This window comes from Nelusetta ayraudi, unplaced genomic scaffold, assembly GCF_046127955.1.
Source record: "Nelusetta ayraudi isolate G7.1 ecotype Tasmania unplaced genomic scaffold, CSIRO-AGI_Nayr_v1 ptg000048l, whole genome shotgun sequence".
NCBI lineage: Eukaryota > Metazoa > Chordata > Actinopteri > Tetraodontiformes > Monacanthidae > Nelusetta > Nelusetta ayraudi.
In genome coordinates this window covers 14,709,460-14,730,523 of record NW_027466098.1, presented here as the reverse complement: position 1 = coordinate 14,730,523, position 21,064 = coordinate 14,709,460, and the positions used below count along the sequence as shown (strand labels likewise).

General features: G+C 43.2%; 4 protein-coding genes across 12 annotated transcripts in view; 3 read left to right on the top strand and 1 right to left on the bottom strand.

The window, feature by feature from the left end:
* Window positions 1–49: 49 nt before the first annotated feature.
* LOC142895484 (peptidyl-prolyl cis-trans isomerase FKBP1B-like) lies at window positions 50–2,242 on the top strand. 2 transcript variants are annotated; one of them, XM_076036580.1, is made up of 4 exons: window positions 50–200; window positions 712–759; window positions 1,208–1,320; window positions 1,733–2,242. In XM_076036580.1, exons 1-4 carry the CDS (start codon window positions 164–166, stop codon window positions 1,859–1,861), a joined length of 327 nt encoding a protein of 108 aa, XP_075892695.1. In that variant the 5' UTR covers window positions 50–163; the 3' UTR covers window positions 1,862–2,242. The 2 variants fall into 2 exon arrangements, with proteins under 2 accessions (XP_075892695.1, XP_075892696.1); XM_076036581.1 differs by lacking the exon at window positions 50–200 and adding an exon at window positions 276–601.
* A 621-nt stretch (window positions 2,243–2,863) lies between these two features.
* LOC142895480 (uncharacterized) lies at window positions 2,864–7,431 on the top strand. Of its 4 annotated transcripts, XM_076036573.1 has the most exons (9): window positions 2,865–3,022; window positions 3,104–3,148; window positions 3,858–3,956; window positions 4,076–4,262; window positions 4,508–4,578; window positions 4,892–5,008; window positions 5,174–5,459; window positions 5,581–6,326; window positions 6,777–7,431. In XM_076036573.1, exons 1-9 carry the CDS (start codon window positions 3,002–3,004, stop codon window positions 7,041–7,043), a joined length of 1,839 nt encoding a protein of 612 aa, XP_075892688.1. In that variant the 5' UTR covers window positions 2,865–3,001; the 3' UTR covers window positions 7,044–7,431. The 4 variants fall into 4 exon arrangements, with proteins under 4 accessions (XP_075892687.1, XP_075892688.1, XP_075892689.1 ...); XM_076036572.1 differs by having other exon boundaries at window positions 2,864–3,148; window positions 5,177–5,459; XM_076036574.1 differs by lacking the exon at window positions 3,104–3,148.
* Window positions 7,432–7,826: 395 nt separating this feature from the next.
* Window positions 7,827–11,204, bottom strand: LOC142895479 (uncharacterized). Of its 2 annotated transcripts, XM_076036570.1 has the most exons (3): window positions 10,414–11,204; window positions 10,019–10,244; window positions 7,827–9,780 (listed from the first exon to the last, which is right to left on the bottom strand). In XM_076036570.1, the coding sequence occupies exons 2-3, from the start codon at window positions 10,232–10,234 to the stop codon at window positions 7,858–7,860; spliced, it is 2,139 nt and encodes a 712-aa protein (XP_075892685.1). In that variant the 5' UTR covers window positions 10,235–10,244; window positions 10,414–11,204; the 3' UTR covers window positions 7,827–7,857. The 2 variants fall into 2 exon arrangements, with proteins under 2 accessions (XP_075892685.1, XP_075892684.1); XM_076036569.1 differs by lacking the exon at window positions 10,414–11,204 and having other exon boundaries at window positions 10,019–10,270.
* A 1,371-nt stretch (window positions 11,205–12,575) lies between these two features.
* Window positions 12,576–21,064, top strand: part of mark4b (MAP/microtubule affinity-regulating kinase 4b) — a 31,472-nt gene continuing 22,983 nt past the window's right edge. The window contains exon 1 of one of the 4 annotated variants that reach the window (XM_076036564.1): window positions 12,576–13,758. In XM_076036564.1, the coding sequence (XP_075892679.1) occupies window positions 13,711–13,758 (48 nt within the window). In that variant the 5' untranslated portion in view covers window positions 12,576–13,710. The remainder of the gene's footprint in view (window positions 13,759–21,064) is intronic. The other 3 variants (XM_076036565.1, XM_076036563.1, XM_076036566.1) reach the window with 3 other exon arrangements.

Genomic DNA, 21,064 nt, shown 5'->3' with positions numbered 1-21,064 from the left:
CTTTGTATCTATTAACGCTCAGATTGATATGCCACGCCCTACCGGAACCGGATGCTTCTCTAACCGATGTTGCGCGACCTGAATTGAACAGGTTGTGTTTGCTGCCAGAGCGCGTGAGCTGCCTTTTCCTTTTTCCAGAAAGGGTTTCTGTATCTTCGGAGCCATGGGTGTTGAGATCGAGACAACATCTCCCGGTGATGGTAAGAGGAAATGTATCCTTTAATGTGTGTGCATTCATGTTTGGGTGGCGATATTACCTGTGTGGCGCATGTAGTGAGTTTCCCCCCCTATCTTACCAACTTTGCTATTGCTATGCAATCTTGTGCACTCGGGATTTACAGGACAGTCTGTACTATTTTTACTATTGCTCTCACTTAAACCCTAAATAAACAGGAAAAACTCAGCAATCAGCCAGTTTAAGTTGATGTGCACGACTGGTCAGGTAGATGTGTGCTAATGAGGAATTTATGAGAAAGGATTTGTACAACCGGCTAGGAGGAAACTTGTGCATATAGCTGAGAAACCTTTAACATTAATTTCACCGTTCAGCTCCATATACACGTTTCTCGTTTATCTGTGAGTATGTGCTGTGTGATTACCGGTAGATCATGCTATATAGACCAATTTTGCACGATGCTAGTTAAGTTATTAGGTATCACGTGTCATTTGCACAAACCTTCGTTAACCCATTATTCTGTCTTTTTCTAACAGGTAAAACATTTCCCAAGAAGGGCCAGTTGTGTACGGTTCATTACACAGGTAAGAAGCCTTTTTTTTTCTTTTTTCTGTCTAATAGTCAAGCGAGGAAATCTCACACACACACACACACACACACACACACACACACACACACACACACACACACACCACTCTCTCTCTCTCTGTTCGCTCACTCACGTGTGTGTTTGCGTGACTGTTGACAGTATTTTCAGTGACTCATGGCTCAGTGTGCAGCCAAATACAAATACTGTCTGTGGCGCATATATGCACCTTCCAGATAGTTTTGAAAGATAGGGCGGGGCCGCCGCCAACACCCTCAGAAAATATGATGGACTGTGTTAAAATCCAATCTTGTAACTGTAAATAAGAATAATCAAGCACCTACACCTCTGTAAACAAAAAACAAATAGTTTTTGTTTGTTTGGGGGAATCATCTTCTGAAAGTATTCCCAAACCGCACTCTCTAAATGTCACTTCTTTGTGAAAGGTAATCTACAGGACGGGACAAAGTTTGACTCTTCCCGGGACAGGTCCAAGCCCTTTAAGTTCAAAGTGGGATGTGGTGAGGTCATTAAGGCCTGGGATGAAGCAGTAGCACAGGTAAGAGGGAGGTAACTTGAGGAGAAGTCTCTTGACACTTGATGTTAAACCTGAAAGGGATGTTTCTCGATGATCTAAAGAAAATGTTGTTTGTGATTGTTTGCTGACTGTGACGGTTTGCCTGCATGTAAGGATGCTGCAAGAGAAAGGGTTAATTAACAGTGTAAAGCTGCTCTGCATCTTTAAACGCAGAGCAGCTTTACACTTTTAATTAACCCTGACCACGTTGTAGATCTCCTGATATCATTTTATTTTGATATGGTGCTATACAACAAAGCAAATTTGATTCAGTTTAGTTGTCTCGCTGCATTTAACCTCACAATCACCCTTTAGAGCATATTAATTGAAAAAGGCGGGAAACGCTGCATCAAAAAGATTCAAATGACTTTCTTGTTCTTTTTCTGCGCTTCAGATGAGCGTGGGCCAGAGGGCAATACTCACCTGCTCACCAGATATGGCATACGGAGCAAGCGGATTCCCACCATGCATCCCTGCAAATGCAACACTCATATTTGACGTGGAACTTCTGTCTGTTAAATGAGACAAAAGTAGTGGCTGGGTTGTTCATGAGGCTGCTGTGGCCAAAATCTCCCACTATCTATGTTTAAAACAAAGCAAAAATTTCTACAGTCATCTTTAGTTCAGTGTTTAAACAGTCTACTGTTACTTTGTTGTCGAAATGGATCCAGGTATCTCATACACGCTAAATTAATTTCTGTTTCTTAAAGTGACAAATCTCAATTCAATTTCAGAGTTTTGTCATTCCACAAGGTGATTGCTCATCTGATTTGCTATTTCCCTTTTCAATCAAAAAATAAACAATGCCTTCTGATATCAACACCACCATAGGGTGGGTAAATATGTTGGTTGCATATGAACAACTGTCTGCATTGCCACTTTAATAAACTGTCCTGCTGAACAATTGTCCTGCTAATTTTTGGTATATTAATTGTATTTCATGTTCCTTATGGAATGCTGACAGCCAGTGTACCCCAGTCCTTTACCAGTTTTGTACAGCATGCTAAAAACACTGTTTTTTTAAAACAGTGTTTTACATACATTTGATTTGAATTGAATAGGCATCAATGTCTTGGAAAAGACACTCAACTTAATTAACATCTTAAAATATGAGTCAAGCAGACATCTATGTCTCAATATTTTTATTTCTTTATTTGAAAAATTATTATTTTTTATTTATTTATTATTAGATCTGTCTAACGTAACACTTTAGTACCTGTATGACGAGGACGTTTACGCTGAAATGTTTCATTCATACACACCAAGGGAAACAAAATAATGCTGAACGGATGGTTACATGTAGTTCCGGTGTAACAACTTAACAGACAGGCTTAAGGGAGCAGAAGCACACAAAACTGCGGTCTGCTTTCTAAAAAGCTCAATTAAGAAAGGTGACACCGTTCGTCAGTCTAACATAATAAGTTTCTTAACATTCAAGCACGCTTAAAATATTTCGAGTGTTCACGTTTAGATTACAATATAGCCGAAGGCGAACACGCTTTTATTTTGAAGAACTTGTACATACATGGTAACACATGGTGTTCCAGTCGCGAGTATTCCTAATCATCAACAAAGCAGCGCCGAAGAATCGAACGTGACCAGATACAATTGTCAAACACTTGCAATGACACAAAATTCACTGCCGTTGTTGTGATCCGTAACAATGTCCGATTTGGAAGCGCAGGTGGGCGCCATTTTTGAGAAAATGGTCGAAGCAACTATTTCAGAAATGTCTAAAGTTATTGGCGTGTCAAACTCTGCACAGCCTTCGTGTACTACAGAGAACCCACAGGTGCCCTCGGCCAAGACGGTATGTTGTTGAAGTCTGGCTGTCTGTTGTCTTCTCAGTCGTTACACTGTAGTTAGTGTTGTAGCTTGCAACTTCCCGTCATGTTTTGGTGCTGCCTCCTTGATCATAGAACTAGATGGGCTAGCTAGCTAGCTAGCTTCCTGTGTGCATTAACTTTCATCATATGTACCCAACTAAATGTTCGGTGCTGAGTTTTGTTGTGCCGTTAGATAACTTATCGTTCCAAAACAATATTTTAATTGGTTTGTAACCGAAATAACCTGACAGTGAGAAACCGTTTAAAGCTGTTAGTCACCATATTGAACCGAGATCCGGCTTTTCAGTCTATCTGTTGTTTGTCTAGAGTGCTTTCAGCTGCCGCACGTTGCGCGAATATACTGTGTTTACAGTTTTTACAGTTACCAGGCATGCGTGAGGCAGCTACCTATGAACATATACGTGATATATGTTGTTAGTGGTGTTTTGCGTTTGCAGATTAGTAACATCATCCTCCAGTTTTTAACATGATTAAGGGGCGCGGTTCTCTTCAGTCACCACTGTATTATTGCGTTCACTACAGAATGATGGAACGATTCATTACATCCAATTATTATACTATTTATATGATTACCAGAAAATGTGAACTATATTAAAGATAATGTGTCACTTCCTTGACTCTATCATGATTAGAGGTTCAATTGATCTCTTTTCTGTTTTTGTCTGTCATCAGGTGATGCACCTCAGCGACTTCATGACTTCTCTTGCCCAGGAAGCTGTGGTGAAGATTTGCCAGCTCTTCCACAACAGTTCCAGTCTGTTGCAGTTAGCTGTAAGTCACTTCTACTTATGACATGTCATACTTAGCCTGACAGACATAATACAGACATAAAAGATTTGTCAAAGCCTCTGTTTCTCATAAAACGTGTTGTGACCTTGTCGGTAACTCAGTGTGCTGCAGAGGACCCTAGTAAAAGGCTGGAGGTCACAGAGACAGAACTGAAGCTGATGCTGGAGGTCGATGCTGGACAGACAGACAAAGAGAGGCCGCTGGAACGAAATTGCCAGTTGGAAGAAGACAGAGATTCAGAGGGAGAGACCCTCCAGAGGCAGCGCTCGGGAAGAAAGAATTGCAGAGGTGACCAATTCATCACGTTTGTCCTGTTTCTTCTGAAATGTTGCTGAAACAGAATCTGAATCATCAATATTCAGTCACGCAATACATTTGGAATAGGCAGTGACTACTTTTCAAGAGATAAATCTACAGTACTGTACTAAGTACTAAGTACAGGTTTCGTGTTGTTTCTTCAAAGACTGCTGTTAATCAAATCAAACACAAATTGCTACAAATTTTTTTTATAATAGCTTTGTTATTGTTCCTAGTTGGTGCTACTGATGGCATAGGAGTGAAGAGATCACCTGTAGTCCGCCTTTGGAAAGGCAAACACCGTGAGGTATCAAGTTTTTGTCTTCAGTATACATCCTTTCACTGGACAAACATGATTCTTGTCAGAGTTTCTATGACCTGTTCCCAAGTTAAATGTTTGTCTTTATAATAACAAAAACCATAAGTACATTAATGGAAAGTGCCCTGTGCAGCTGTTTCACATTGCATCAAAAAACAAAATGTACTCTCTTTGGCAATCAAAGCCACAGAGGCAGACTTAAATGCTGACCCTATGTAATATTACATAAAATTATGTTGACTGTTTCCAGCCAGGCAACATGCCTATTTTATAGCTTACCACAACCCTCCTTAACTTTCAGGACAGTTTCCATCCTGTGAAAGTAAAAGAGGAAGGACTGGAGGCTTCAGCTGAGCCTGTGCCCTTTGGCTCTACAGATGATCCTGACCAACACGATTGTGACAACCCAGGTGACAAGGTAAAAAATCTATTTGTTATTTCTATTATTGTCTCTTTAAAACAAAAAAGGTTCTATTTTCTATATGTGGTTGTGAGGATGTGAGTACCAGATTGTATTAAGCAGTGAAAAAAAGAAGAAGAAAGAAACGTGACAAACAGCATTTTATCCCATCATGTTCCTCAGCAGGACCTGGGGGATCCTGACGACCCTGACCCAGATTTTACTGCCAGACCAAAACATTCAGTAAAGCTCAAGTGTCCTCGGGGCAAAAGCAATAAAGGCAGTGGCAGCAGTAAGCAGCATCCTCTGAGCTGCAGACACTGCAGGAAGACCTTCACCAAGCTGCTGCAGCTCAGAGCCCACCTGGCTGTCCATGGAGCGAGTACAGAGAAGCCCTTCCATTGTTCCCAATGTGGCAGAGGGTTTTCATTTGAGCACAGCCTCAGTGCACACATGATGCTTCACACAGGTGAATGTTTAGCCAAGTTTGAGTCAAGTCTTGATTTAAAGTGTGGTTGCTCTACTAATATTTTTGTCTTTATCATATAATCTTTCTTAACTTATGTGATACTCATTGCTCCAACGTGCAGGCGAGAGACCACATACCTGTGACGTCTGTGGGAAGGGCTTCACCCTGAAGCAGCTCCTGAGGAGCCACCAACTTCTCCACTCCCAGGTTCGCTCATTTCAATGTGAGCTGTGTGGCAAGAGCTTCCATCGAGCGTACTGTCTCAAAAAGCATCAGAGGGTGCACACTGGGGAGAGAACATACAGCTGCCAGTACTGCAGCAAGAGCTTCTCATTACCGGGCAACCTGAAGCGCCACATCCGCATACACACAGGAGAGAAGCCGTTCAGGTGTGAGATTTGTGGGAAGAGCTTCAACCAAAGCGACACCCTCAAGAACCACCAGCGGATGCACACCGGTGAGCGGCCCTTCAGCTGTGACACCTGCGGCAAGCGCTTCATCCAGAAGAGCGCCCTCAAGCTGCACCAGAAGACGCTGCACCAGCGCGACAACTCCCTGGCGTGCGTCGCATGCGACGCCACCGAGTCCTGCGTGGAGTCACTCCGCAAGCACCTCCAGACGCACGCGTCGGCCTTTCCGCGAGCGTGCACGCTCTGCGGCCAGCAGATCTGCTCCATCACCGACCTGCGCTCGCACCAGCAGCACCACACGGTCGAGCGGCCTCACTGCTGCGGCCTGTGCGGCAAGGGCTTCAAGTCGGCCAGTTACCTCAAGATCCACCTCAAGACGCACAGCGGCGAGAGGCCCTTCGCCTGCGACACCTGCGGCCGCACGTTCACGCAGCACAGCAGCCTGAAAACACACCAGGTGGGTTTGTGTTTACAGCTGTTTTTCATTGGGATACAGTCAGTGAGCTTTCACAACATCCATGTTCAAATGCGTATAACCTTGCCTGGTAGCTGGTCACTTTGGTTGGCATCTTGCCAAGCTCAAAAAAGAAAACTCTTTCATTTAGGACACCAATTCTCTTCCAGAGATACTGCTGAAGACTGCAAGGAATGGAAGTTAATAAGAAAAAAAGACATTCTAGTTGCCTTAACTCCCAATACTACACTTGTAGGAAAAGTGAGCTGGAATATTTTCCTCCAATCACCTATAGGCTCTTCGCTATTTTTATGAATCATAGGATTTAAGAAACATTCTATCTAGCAGAACAACACGACTAACAGTGTGTGATTAGAAAGGCGCTGATTGGAGAAAATGCCTCGATTAAGCAGTGATGGCTGCTAATATTTTCCTCTACATTTGTTTCATCAGTTTGTTCACACAGGAGAGAAACCGTACAGCTGCAACACATGCGGGAAGTCCTTCAACAACATGGGGAACCTGAACAGACACCAGCGCATCCACACCGGAGAGAAACCGTTCACCTGCAGCATTTGCAAACGCAGTTTCAATCAGGGCAACAGCCTGAAAGCCCATCAGCAGATACACACCGGCGAGAAACCCTTCATGTGCGACAAGTGCGGGAAGAGTTTCTCCAACATGAGGAACTTGAGGGATCACAAGTGTTTCTATGTCTGAGGCGACGGTGAGAGTGTTTTCTCAAACAGACATCGACGTCTCGCCGAATACACTGGACTGAATAAATATCTGAAAATATGACTCAAGCGGACCTACATCACAAAATTTTTATTTTTCATTTGAATACATAAATCATCAGCAATATCAGCAATTCTTCTCATCTGTTTTCACCATCTACAATTACAAACTTTATTTTATAATTGTTTGTTATTCAAATACAACCTAATGTCCGAGACAAGTTGGATTGTTTACTCTTTTGGTTTGTAAAACTGATGATTGCCCAAACTAACCTTAAGATTGACACTACGATTATACTATCTTTCAGTTTTTTCACATTTTATCATCTGAACCTTGCATGATAACAAAATACAACTGAGTCGTTTTTGTTTATTTTAACAAAACTGCCTTTCTGCTGTGCATTATTACATCTAAAAGAAACAGATTTATTTATTAACTCATTTTGAGTTTGAATTTAGAATTTTTATTTTGTTTGTATTTTTGAGTGCAACTTTGGAATTCACAAACACACTCAGAAATCTGTCAGACCATGTTGTCACCGTTATGTACAGATGTGTAACCTGTATATTTGGCCTTTTACTCAAATGTTGAATTAGAAAACCAAACTTGAGAAAACAGTTTCAGTGGCATTCATTCATCCATCCATCTTTTTTTTTTTTAATTGTGTGAACTTAATTCCACCTGTCCTTCAGTTGTTAAAAGTATATTCAGGGAGTCAAACTTGTTGTGTGTTCAGTTAGTACAAACAAAAATAAAGAGTGAGCCTGAAAAGCAAAGCAAAGCAAAGCGGAAAAAGTTAGAGGGAAACCACAGCAAGGGATGTCAGCTGACCGACAGACGCGAGACACAGCACAATCAGCAGTTCCACAGGAAACGAGAGTAATGAGCTACTTGCAGCACTTCTGATGCAATGATCCCGCAGCAACACAGGGGGCCGAGCTGCCTGGGACAGTGGTATGTTGTGGGCATAGTGAGGGGTTGACATCGTTGGAGATGCTGTGTCTGACATCAGAGAAAAGAAGCACTTTGGCTGGTCTTTGAGCTTATCGCTGTGCATGTTGACCCAGCCGCTGATGTATGCAATACGTGTACAAGTGCAGTCCCACAAATTGCCCGACAGATAGACGGCGCTTAATTTACTCAAGAGATCCAGAGTCCCGTTCTCCACTGCTCTAAGCTGGTTGGATTTCAAACACAACATCTTGAGGTGTGCAAGTCCCCTGAAGACATCAGGCTGTAGCTGTCCCAGCTGGTTGCCATCTAGGTTAAGCTCTGTTAAATTTGTAAGCTTGGAAAGAAGCTGAGGATGTAAACTTGTCAGACTGTTGTTCCTCAGTACAAGGCGGTGGAGGTTGTGGAGCAAATGGAACGTCTCGATGGGGATGTCATGGAGCTGATTAACTCCCAGTTTAAGCTCTCTGAGGCGAGTCAAGCCTGCAAAGGCTTCAGGAGCCAACTCTGAGATAGAGTTTTTTTCTAGATTCAGCATCAGGAGATTACTTAGATTCATAAACAGGCCCGGGGAAAGGTGACCTATGTGGTTTTGATCTAGCTTTAACTCTTTCAAGTGAACCAGGTCTCTGAAGTGCTCTGCCTGTAAGTTGGTGATGCGGTTGCGGGAAAGCCGAAGCATACCCAATCTGGACAAACCATGGAAGAGTGAGGGATGTACCGCCTTGATGCAGTTGTCACTGAGATCAATCTTTTTCAGGTGCCTCGTCTTGTGAAAGCAGCCATTGTGAAGGTGTGTCAGAGCGTTCTGTTCCAGGTACAGGTTCTGAAGGGACTTGAGCATCTTGAACAGAGCAGGGTGGATCTCCTGGATGCTGTTGTTGGACAATTGGAGCTCCTTGAGTCTGGACAGTGAATCGAATACACCAACCGGCATGGTGGCGATACGGTTGCCGTCTAGATGCAGCTCTTCCAGGTCTTTCAGTTTTCCAAACACGTCCCGGGAAAGTGACGTCAACTCGTTTCCGTACAAGTCAAGTAACTTGAGATGACTTGCATCGCTGAAGACTTTTGGGTGAAGGGAATTAATGAGGTTCAGACTGAGGTCTAGCTCACTTAGATTGTACAGACCTCGCAGAGATCGCTCGGGCAGAATGGTCAGCTCATTATGGCTCAGGTCGAGGTGTGTCAACGATCTCAGTGAGGAGAAGGAGTTCTCTGGAACACTGGTGAGACAGTTCATCTGTAGATGCAGCTGTTGGAGCCTGTTGACACTCTGCAGCGCCTCCCATGGAGCGGTCACCAACATGTTGCCACGAAGGTCAAGTTGCTTGAGACCCGAGGCTCCTCTGAACGCGGCCTTTTCCAAACGTGCAATTTTGTTGATGAACAGAAAAAGATTCTCCAACATGGTTGAGTTTTGGAACACATCTTCTTCTATCTCGGTTATATTATTATGTCCTAGGTGGAGGTCAACGAGAGCCAAAGCTCCTTCCAGTCCGCCAACCTGCAATGTCTGAATCTTGTTTGAATTCAAATACAGGGTCCTCAAATTAACAAGTCCACGTAGTAACCCAGCAGGGATATGTTTGATTTGGTTCTGACTCAGGTCCAGTAAGGTGAGGGCTGGGCAGGTTACAAACTGACTGGGGTGAAGAGTCTCAAGGTTGTTGTCACACAGAAAGAGCTTAGACAGCTGTGTCATGTTGGGCCAGACAGAGTTGAGAGACACGAAGACATTTAGCTGGTTCTTGGTCAAGTCCAAAACCTAGATGGGTTTCCAGACAGAAGAAACATATATTGCATCATTACAGACAAAACCCCTAGGATATATTCAAGTGTTGCATCTAGCTTTCAAAAGACATAAGAGAAGTACATTTGATTCAATAGTAATTGGGTAAAACAGAAAATATCCATTTGTCAATTTCCAATTACATTATTTTTATATGAATGTGTAATGAAAATATATTTTTAAAAGTTGTAGTTGAAGCTATGGTTTTTGATACCTGCAACCCTTCCAAGCCCTGCTCAGGGATTTCCTGTATTTGATTGTAAGACACGTACAGCTCCTCTGTGCTGTCTGGCAGCGTGGGCATGTGCTGCAGTGTCTTTTCCTTGCACACCAGAGTTGTTAGATTACCAAGACACTGGCAGGTCGGAGGGCAGATATTAGTTGCCCACACCGTGAGGATGAAGGGAAACAAAGTCAAGACTGCCAGCATGGTTACCTGTCTGAAGAAACAATAGAACATCAAGTGAGTATGTCATCACCATATTGAAAGTGTTTATGTTTCATATTCTGAGTTAAAATATCAGTTTGTTTCTGATTGACGTATACTTCAATGAGTTATCTCGACAAGACTATCCAAATGTTTTAAAGTGTCTTTCAAATGAAGCTTACCTCTGACACTTAGTCCGTGAAGAAGTCTTCTGCCGCTGCAGGATGTCAGAAGACTTACAGGATGCTTAGACTGAGGGCAAAAGTGTGTGAGTGTGAGATGTATATGTATTGCAAAGGAAGATGTGGTTACATAAAGACTTTCCCCAGAATAACTAAATATGGTCAAAGCACTGTGGTTTTAAATAAGCGTGTCTGACTAAAGAATTGCACATATGCATCTCAATAGACAAAAAGACTTTCCATTGCATGTAAACAAAAGCACATCAGTAGACTAACTACTAAAAGCTGCTTTAAAATTTGTGGAACACGCCTGAAGGCGTTCACACAAATAAATCTATGGACAATTTGTCCATTCATTGTAGACAGCCTCATATCTTATCTTAGTTACTCAAATTGTATCTTTAGTTATGAATATCTAATGATCTTCCTCTATTGAGTTACATTAGAAATTTATGGAGATTATTTGGAACATTATAAACTCAGGATAACATCAATATGATATCAGTATATCTTAACCCACTCTTAAACGCGGGTTTAAAGTTATAAAAACATACTTAAAAAGATGGATGTTGACCTTATGTGTTTGGATTCAAAGTTAAAATCAGGCTAAGGTTTGTTTTTGGGAGGCCATGATTACGATGGTGATGTTCTACAAATAAAACCTTTTGATGATGTTTCTGGCAGCTATCAAAGTGCACATATGTGTTTGCCTCTATGCTGATGGTATCTGGTTTGGCACATTGCAGCGGCCTGATCAATCCCTGCTGACGTGCTTGGAGCATCACAAATCACTAGTTGGGCCACACAAATGCACTCCATGTAGAGAACAACTGAAGCAGACTCGCACCTCCTGCTTTTCCATAACCCATTAAGTGTATTGACGATTCCACATCCAGTGTTTTTTTTTTTTTCTTCATCTAATTGGTTTAGACATGGTTGACTGGGCTGAGATGTATGCCAGTGTACTCTGTAACATGCTGTTCAGAACAGGCTCCGCAGTACATGGAAACATGGACCACTGCTTTCATCGTCCTCTCTGGCATTGATTCCCCTGCCATTTCAGCGACAGCACTCTACTGTGCTCTGCTGTCGCAACTTTCATCTTTTGCTTGTTCCAGTCAGCCACTGTATTGCTGACTAACTTTCTCTTGCAGTGTTTTTTTTTGTACTCTACATTGGTTCAAGTTGCTGTGAGGAAGGATGAGGCCGTGGGTTCGATCACACAGGTCCAGATCAGTTCAGGTAAGACCTGCAGAATATATACTTTATATATTGGGAACAAACGTTAAGAGAAATTCAGTTAATGTAATTATCCATAACAATGTATTGCAAATTACTTGAATAAGCCAGAAGATGATTAATAAGGAAACATTTGTTCAAAACTTTGGTCAGTACATTTTGTTCAAATGAGTTCAATGAGTTAAACGCTGGGATCAGCTGCACTTCCACTCAATTATATTCATTTATTTGTTTGTTTATTTGTTTTACTTTTATTTTCTTGTCCTTGTAAGCATCGCATATTCAGATGCCCCAACCCCTTTATTTAGAAGCAGCACCTCAAGGAAAATTACTATGTTGAATGAAAACTATAGATAACATAATAAAAAATAAAAAAAAATAGGGTAGTACTTCTACGCGCCACTCTCGGCGTTTAAAGAGCCATTATCATCCACAATATTGTTGTCAGTTGTACTAATTCTAATACTAGTTATACTAGTATCGGTTTAGGTTTATACATATTTTTTCCCCTTTGGTAATAATTCCAGCCACCAGAGGGCGCCCTCTGGTCGCTCTTTTTTTAAAAGAGCGTTTTGGTATAATGCCATACTATTATACTGCTCTTGAATTGTCAATTTTCTTTTTTCTATAGAATTATCACTCTACAACGTTGAGTTAATGGTACCGACCACCGTGCGGTGATGAGAAGCTTTTAAAGTGAAACTTGAACTCGTTTGCTAGTCGGATAGATTGACTTGACGAGCCACTTGTGTGTACAATGGGTGCTTGGATGAGATGTGACTTGATGCGAGGTGCCTTAAAAAGTGAGAGGTCCGAATTTCACGTGGAACACAGCGCCGGCAGCACGAGGAGGGGTTCGGGAGGGGGATAGCGTCGCGGTAGGCCAGAAATGTGCACGTGAGTGCGCGTGCGCAGGGGCCGACGCAGCGGCAGCAGCAGCAGCGGCCCCAGCCCTGACGTGACGTCGGCTGACGCTCGCCTCTGTCTCCTGCTGGCTGCCTGGCCGCTGTCTGAACACCCGGAGCTCCCGGTTCCTCTTTCTTGGTTTGTTTGCCCCGGTTTTGTTTTGTGTTTCCCCCCCCAAGATTCTACGAACGCACCGTTCCCCTCTCGCGCAACATCTCCGAACTCTTCAACAGCTTCTTCTTTTTTTCACCCGGAACCGGAGCGAAGGAGAAGAGCCAAAGAGGAGGAGTGGGGAGAACATGACTTGAGAGGAGGAAGGAACGGAGGGCGACCGTGAGGCTCCAACATCCGTCGCTTTCTCTCACTCCGGCTCCCCAATTTGGCCTCTATTTAATCTCGTCCCAGGATCCGGCGGTCACCTGCCTCACTTCACCGCGTTTCCTCGTTCTGGGATCGGTTTCCTCGAGCGTTTCCGCGAGGGGGAGCCCCGTTTTTTTTTTTTTTGACGTGTGTCAAGCCCCAGGAACGCGGTGGCTGGCTGGCTAGCAAAAAGCGAAACTCCCTCTTTTCTCTCCACTGTGGCAAGGGACACACACGGAGACCAAGTCTCTTTTCTCTTGTTGTTTGCCTTAAGATTTGGGGCTCGTGATATCACCAGAGGACAATGGTGCTGAAAGTGAAACGGTGACCTCCATTTGTTCTTATTTTTTTTCTTTCTACGTTGAGGGGCGAGTCCGACGAGCTCAACGAAATGGTACGATAGCGTCTGAGAAGGATCGGGGGGACGTGAGAATCGAAGTGGGTGGGTGGAAGGGAGGTAGCGGGGCTCAGACTGGCTTGTTTTCCCCCCTAGCCCTTCTTTACATGAGGTGGATGTAGCCCAGCCGGTTTTGTTCTCCTTTTTTTTTTTTTTTTTTTTTTACGTTATCAGTTAAAGACCAGCTCAGTTGGCGAGCTGCTATGCTGCCTTCACGGACTACGACACCGACGATTGTATGAAAAAGTGCGGCGGTGTTGTTGTTTTATTTCGTTTTCCCCTGGTGTGACTGACAACCAGGCTGTGAAACAAACCCCCATAGCCCACCACCACCACCACCACCACCCCCCATTCATTTCTCCTCCTGGACGACAAAGCGCACTTGAGGAAGCAAAATGTCTTTACGCACGGCACTGCCTGGGAACGAACGGAACCCGGAGCATGTAAGTAGCAGAAATCAGTTACTACACGGTGTTTACTTTCTTGTGAATGGAAAATAATAGCATTCGCACAACCTTCTGTGCCCGGGAGTTTGTTTTTTTGTTTTGTTTTGTTTTGTTCTTCTCTCTCTCTCTCTCTCTCTCTCTCTCTCTCTCTCTCTCTCTCTCTCTCTCTCTCTCTCTCTCTCGCTCTCTTTTTTTTTTTTTTTTTTTTTTTTTGGTGACATGCTAATTTCACTCCAGGCCCATTAGGGACAGGTCTGCACAGGATGGGAATGGATAGGATAATGTAAAAGAAAAACAAATAAGCAACAAAAAATATATAAGGTGCGCTTGTAGTTTGGTGTGTTCAGGTTGCTACACACCATGCACGTGCAGCAAAACGTTTCACAGTGAAAAAGAAACAGATCAGCAGACGGTCACCTCCGCGTCTTTTATCCCCCATTTCCTCTAGTGCGCATGTTTGTTTTCCCTCAGCTGATCAATAATGAATGTGTCTGATGCAAGGCCACCCTGCCCTGTCCTGCACACACCCCACCCCACCCTCTCTCCCTTCCTCAAATCTTTATGAGCCGACACATCGTCACCCATCGCCTCGGCTCTTTGCACCCGGGCATCGAGTGTCTCGTCAGTGGATGCGACTGTGTAAATAGCAGCTACACTGTGGGCTACACAACATTGTGAAATCTGCTGTGTCAGGCTAGCTCACCTTGTCTGGTGATGTGTTTGCTGGAGTGTGCAGATTTTTATTCAGGTTTATCTTAAGGATGAGTTCCTTATTTAGAAACATTTTATTTGACCTTTATTTGCAGAGCACTTCAATTTTTTTTTTTAGAAACCCCAGACAACTGAATTATCAATCACTCCTTTTGGAATTTTGTTTTTTGTGAACATTATTTGTGTAAATCTACTGAGGGTATAAGTTGCTGACACCCATGCAGTCATTTGTAACTTGTTTGTTACAAATCAAGTGGACTTGTTTTCCCTTTTCTTTATTTGCAGAATTTGAAGAAACTCTCTTTGCATTTTTGACAGATTAATGACAATGTGACTGAAGGTCAGACGAGTTTCAAACATAATGTTTTTATTAATGGCAACCAGAGCTGTGGAAAACACAATGACCGATCCATGATGGGTGAATCATGACACAAATGTTTATTTCCAGTGGATGGAAAAGTTTCTGCTGCATGTGCTCACTTATAAGTCATTCTTCTTGAAGACTTTCTTCAGATATTTGCTCATTCTTCATTTTCTGTGCACCGCACTGTAAGGTAAAAGGCCAATATTCGTTTTATATTGTTTCAGTTCAGCGTCTTGCCAGGTTGAGGCTGTGTGGCCTTTAAATGATGACTCACGCTCACTACTTGTGCGCTCGGATGTCTTGCATAATTTAATAATTGTAGATGGCTTAATAATAATGCTGCTTGCCAGTTTGAACGTTCACTATCCATGTATCCAAATTAGTTGCTCGGGTAACCAATGCTTTGTGCATTTGTCCTGGCAATAGGTAATCTGTGTGTTTGGCATCATTAAGAAAACAAATGAGGTTCTTGTCATCTCAGAGAATGGTGAGGACAACAAAGCCCACAGTAGAAATACTGATTTTGCTTTGTCATCATCAGATAATGTTCCATATTCCTTTTTTTTCTAGAAAAAAAAAATCCTTGGCTGCCTGTAGAACGTATCCCCTGTTACTTGAAGTTCCATAATACGACTTAGTTGATTTGTTTTGAAATTCTGCTGAATTTAAAATTCTTGGTGTTGAAATGTAAACCTACGTCATTCTACTTTTTGTTCCTTCATTTTCTGTTTGTTCAACTCACTGGAAACTAGACTAGGTTTTATCTTATCGTTCGAGCGAGAATTTTGTCAACGTATTTTCACACCTGCGCTTATAGAGTAGGGTTTATGGTTTTTACAGTTAAAGTGAAGCCAGTGTGGCCGACACTTTAAGTTCCTTGTTGCCTTATAGTAGTCAAAGTCCTCCCATAACTCCCAGGTATGCACATAGGTTTGTGCGATCTGATGTTGCACTGTGGGAATGAACAACTATTTTGCCCAGGGCGAGTCATGAGGTTTTCTCTGCGTGTGTGTGAAAGAAAGGTCCTACACTATGAGCGAGTGTGATATTCTGCTCCTGTGCTCACATGTACAGCTGTGTGTTCATGAAAAAAGCCGACGAGTCTTTCTGACATCTCCCACACAATTGAAAGACTCGTGAGCTTGTTGTTGTGACTTGTTAGCCCAAAGTTGGCAGGCACCTCGATGGACTTGATCAAACCCGATGCACCCTTTTAGTGATTGGCTCTCAACAGGAAAACTTGATTGATTGGATCAACTGTGTTGGATGTTTGGTTTATTCAAAAGTATCTTTTGGAAGTTCACATTTAGTCCAACTAAAACGTTTTCAATCATGTTTGCTGATATTTACTGTTGCACATGAATTTAAGTTCAAAACATCCGACTGAAACCAAACACCACAGACCACACACAGAATGCAGCAAATTATGTGGCTTGAAAATGAAAACAAGACATCCGAGACAAAGAAAATAACTTTAAAAAAATACATGAGCTAGTTGTTCTGTGTTGTCTGCAGCTGCAGTTGTGACTTGCCTTTCAGAGACTACCAGCTGATCACTGACTCCGTAGGCTAATGATCAGTAGCAGTATTTCCAACCAATATACGTAAGAGGGTTCTTTTTTGTACAGTCTCATGGCTTGTTTTCTTCTGCATTGTGTGTTCTGCCTCGTTTGTTTACGCTGAGCTGTTGGTGCAAAGGTCGTATTGTATTATCTATTTATGCGTCCCATTGTTCCTGCTCCGCAGAGGAAATGTAGCTTTTGACTGATGTCACAGGTTCTCGCCGCTGGCAGCTGTGTGAGGAGTTTTTTTTTGTTTTTTTTTACTTGGGGGGTAAACACAGGCAATGATATGGCTGCAATACAAGCACTCTTACATCCATTCCTTTTTCTATATAATTTAATGTGTGCTATCAGATGCTTTGGCACAACTTTCCCCAACTTTTTCTTTTTTTTTTATTTTAATACTAGTTTTCCAGAGGGGGAATATTAATGCATAATTTTGATTTCCCCCCTCCTATGTGGGATGTTTGGTTTATGGATGAAAACTAGTACTGTTCTAGATTCTGAGTATATATAATTCTGAGTATATATATAATTATGAAGAAGGAAGAATTGGTCTGCACAGCCAGAAACTGCAAGTCTAGCCAAGGAGTGACTCAGCTTTTTCATCCTCTGCTGTTGGTCCAGACAGAATAAGTCTGACCCTCATTCAGCCTGCTGTGATCATCGCAGCCATGAATTCTGTGAATGGTTTGCTGTGTGATGTCGCAAATCACGGGAGGCGCTCAGGAATCATGGATGTTTTGGGTGTGCGGTCGCTGCAGCTTCCAAACTGCGGCGTCCAATTGCACTTTGCATTTGGAAGCCTGATGACGTCAGGCTTGAAGAGACAGACTGCCTCCAGCCCACAGTTCTGGATTGAATCTCTTAGCTGTTTTTTGTGCTCATATTCATTTTTTAAATCTCAATGTTCTTCGACAAAGTGGCAGTAATGGCAACAATCTGTTCGTGCCCTATTTGTTCGTTGCCTTTTTGTTCGGACAAAGAGCCTATTTTTCAAAACAGTAGATTTTTTTTTTAGTCAGGACATATTCTAAAAAACTTTAATTCATTATAGCTTTTTGATTATTTTTTTTTCCTGGAAGTACTCAAGAAAGCAATCATCGTTTGGTCACAGCAGTGTAGTTGTGACTGCATGTGTCAGTCTGCCTTAGGGAAAGCAGAGCGCTTCAAACAGTACATATCTATATATATAGTTTGTGAAACGGGGCCCTGGTGCCAAGCTTGTCTTGACTCAGTCTGACAGATGGTTATTGGTGGGAATATAAATGAGTCTGGTGAAAGCAGAGGAATGTATATCCACCGTGTCTTTGCTATAATCAACAACATGTGCCCCTTAATGGAAATTACGAGGCACAACTGTAATTTGATTGTTAGTTTAGTTTGTAAGAAGCAAGATCAGTGGTGCAGAAGGTTTTTTAGAAGGTTTTTGAAGGTTCATCAAAACAGTAATAAATAATTCATAGCTGCTGTTGACTAACTGGATTCAACCCCAAAAGCTCATCAGCATCAGACAGCAAGTCTGTCGCGGTCACGGACGTCTTTCTGAGAGGCTCTTCCTCGTTGGCCGTGCCAGGAAGAACTTGGCGTTGCAACACATGATATGACACTTCTGCCGTCACCGTCGTGACACCAGGCTCTGCTCTGCAGCACAGGAAGTTACGCAGGCTGAGTGCAAGCGGCTTCCTCCCATCAGTGACACACCTTCCTGGTGGATGAGCGCAATGCCAGAGATTTGACGTAGACGTGTTGAAATACGGGCAATTAAAATGACTGATGAGATTTAACAAATATCCCTCAGCGTCACACTCCTTTTTTTTTTTAGGCGAAAGCTGCTCAGTACTTGACAGTTTTTATCAAATAAAGCTTTTTTTTTTTATGTTTCAAGAAATGCAAAAGTTCAGCACGGTGTTATAGACTAGAAGTCTCCTTGTAGTTCTTTAAACATAATGCATCATTACTGCTCATCAGGCCAACAATGATGAATTGTTGAGTTGTTGTTTGTCTATTTTTATCACTTTATCGTGTTCAAGTAGAGACATTTTTTTTTCTTGTTTGTCACAACTGGGAAGGTGTGGCAGCAGGCGACCAGTCTGAGGCCACTAGGCTGAGACCCACACCAGGAGGAAATTGGCCTGTGTGTGTGTGTGTTTTTGTGCGCGTTCACGCTCAGACTCCGAGGATAGATCAAGGTCACGTCGCTCTTTGTGCTTGTGACCGACGTCACGCATCCTACCGCACACTCTAAGAACCGCGGCCCGTCTTCTCCGCAGCGGCCCAACGCCTCCCTCAGGGTGTGAGCCTTTTTGCAGAGAAACATGTTTGTGTTGTTGTAGCGCCGAGTAGCGGCGTGGCCATTGTCTCTTTCTCACAACACTCCCGCAGCTAAATTTAAAAAGCACAGGAAATGGATCGCCGCATGAACCTGTCATTCAAGAAGGTGATGCACAGAAAAGGTCACAGTCAGTTAGGTAACATTGTTTTCTTTACTTCAAACTTTTTTTTTAACCGACGTGATAACTCTTTTATGTGTATATATATATATATATTATATATATATATATATATATATATATATATATATATATATATATATATATATATATATATATATATATATATATATATATACATAGATAGATATAGATGTGCCTCTTTAATCGCCTCATCTATTTTTTTTTAGGCAAGCAGTGCACTCTCTGTAAAACTGAGCAAGAATATCGTTAGAATTTTTTCCTCACCCACGGCGATGGCGCAACAAACAGAGATCAAGAGGAGAGACAGGAGCAGCTTGCAACACTTTCTCATTGAAAGTATGTTGTTATCTCAATGTTAAAGCTATACTGTAAGAAGGCTCTTTAATATTTAACCAGAAGGCCAACATGGGGTATTTAGTGACTTAATTAAATACACATGAATGCTCGAAAGAGGCAGGGTACAGTCAGACTTGGAAGGATGGAATGCGTTTTATCTGCTGAATGTGCAGATTGCGTCACAGAGGCCCTAATTACTCACATATACACATACACACATATACGCACATGGACTTGTACAAACTCCCTCTGCATAAAACGCATGTGATCAACACCAGAATGGCTGCGTGGACGGCCAGCAGGTCTCTTGAGGGGAAGTACGTGGTGTTTGGGGGAGGGGACACTCGGGGGGCGTTGCGCTATATGGAGGGCAGCAGCCCTGAACCTAAAGTGATGGGAGGTCGCTGAAAATGAAGATCACGACACAAGACAAAAGAGAGGGAGGGAGGGAGGGAGAATGGTGGGGTGTCGGCGCGGCGGGAAGAATGGAGGGCAAGGCAGGAAAATTGATTTGTCTGGGGGATGGGATGAGCCGGCGAAGGGAGGGGAAAGGGGTGACTGGATGGGGGAAGGGTGAGGGGAAGGTGAAAATGACTGCACTGGAATAAATTGTGTCCCGTCGTACGGGCGACGTCGGCGCCACACTCATCCGTAATCCTCTTAACCTCCCGTTTCGCTAGTGCAGGGTTCGCAGCGAACGTCCTTGTGTGTTTTTCTAAAATCTTCGACGTGATATTAACACATCTGGCATTACAGGCACTTCCCTGTTATTACACGTGCGCTAAAACAACCATCGAGTCGTGTTCATCTCCCCACCGGCCCGACCACAATAAACACTCCTGAGGCTAACGAGGGTTGGCCGGGCTCGCAGTGCGTTTGCGTGCGGTTCTCAAAGTGTACTAAACACGCTGATGTTGTTAGCTGTTTAATCAAGATCTCTTCATTTCCTTCCTCACAAAGTGTCGCTCTCTTTTCGTTCAAGTCCTCGTCAGCTGGTCTGCACACTCTGCTCTGGATTTCCAGTCTGTGTTAAATCATTAGTTATTAATTAGCCGTTCTCGGCCATACTTGAATTTCTTTGTGCTCTCTCTGCTCTTTCTTAGCATGTTGTTCCATCGCACCAGGCCTCGGCACCAGGCCACATAAAGACGGAGACAGACCTCTTTGAGTTCCATTGAGACGAGGATTGGGGAAAAAAAAAAAAATGCCGAAGCTTAAGATTGATGTGTAGATGCCTTCTGCTTATTCAAGCGTGACCGATACGCCGACGTCGCCTGATGCCGCCAAAGGCCGGCAGTCTGACAGCGGTGACCTCATGAATGCGAGGAATTCAGACTGCGGACGGTTCTGTGAGGTTTAAGTGCGTGTGCACTCCGGCGTCATTTAGGTCTCAGTCCGTCAAACTCGGGGCCGCGGGTGAAGTTTGTCTGGGGTCAGCATGAATGTAGCAGCGGCGTCCGGGTGCACATGTGAGAGCCGAGGACACCCTGCTGCAGCTCCCGGTCAATTCTGTCTCCATCTATTTTGTAGTGTCAACAGTCCCAGCCTTGATATGTTTTATCTACCAAGTAGGATTTCCTTCAGGTTTGAATGAACAGTTGCATCTAGTGCAAGGAGGCTTTACTCAGGGGTGGGCAAACTTTTTGACTGGTGGGGCCATAATGGGTTGTAAAATGTGACAGAGGGGCCAGAGCAGCAGCAGCAGCAGCAGCAGCAGCAGCAGCAGCAGCAGCAGCAGATGGATGGAGTGTTTTGGTGAGCCACCTCAGAGGAGGAAAAAAGCTATCATGGGATATTTAGAAAACAAGTCGCTTTCATGTCAATTGAAAATGAACAAAAGCATCTCAACAAAA

What these genes read in the sequence shown, in the direction of transcription:
- LOC142895484 (XM_076036580.1), top strand. Translation starts at nt 164, where the DNA reads ATGGGTGTTGAGATCGAGACAACATCTCCCGGTGATG. An exon ending in GACAACATCTCCCGGTGATG is followed by an intron (nt 201 to 711) that starts GTAAGAGGAAAT and finishes TTTTTCTAACAG; the next exon opens with GTAAAACATTTCCCAAGAAG. An exon ending in GGGATGAAGCAGTAGCACAG is followed by an intron (nt 1,321 to 1,732) that starts GTAAGAGGGAGG and finishes TCTGCGCTTCAG; the next exon opens with ATGAGCGTGGGCCAGAGGGC.
- LOC142895480 (XM_076036571.1), top strand. Translation starts at nt 3,002, where the DNA reads ATGTCCGATTTGGAAGCGCAGGTGGGCGCCATTTTTGAGAAAATGGTC. An exon ending in AGGTGCCCTCGGCCAAGACG is followed by an intron (nt 3,149 to 3,857) that starts GTATGTTGTTGA and finishes GTCTGTCATCAG; the next exon opens with GTGATGCACCTCAGCGACTT. An exon ending in GGGAAGAAAGAATTGCAGAG is followed by an intron (nt 4,263 to 4,507) that starts GTGACCAATTCA and finishes TATTGTTCCTAG; the next exon opens with TTGGTGCTACTGATGGCATA.
- LOC142895479 (XM_076036569.1), bottom strand. Translation starts at nt 10,264, where the DNA reads ATGTTCTATTGTTTCTTCAGACAGGTAACCATGCTGGCAGTCTTGACT. An exon ending in AGGGCTTGGAAGGGTTGCAG is followed by an intron (nt 9,781 to 10,018) that starts GTATCAAAAACC and finishes AAACCCATCTAG; the next exon opens with GTTTTGGACTTGACCAAGAA.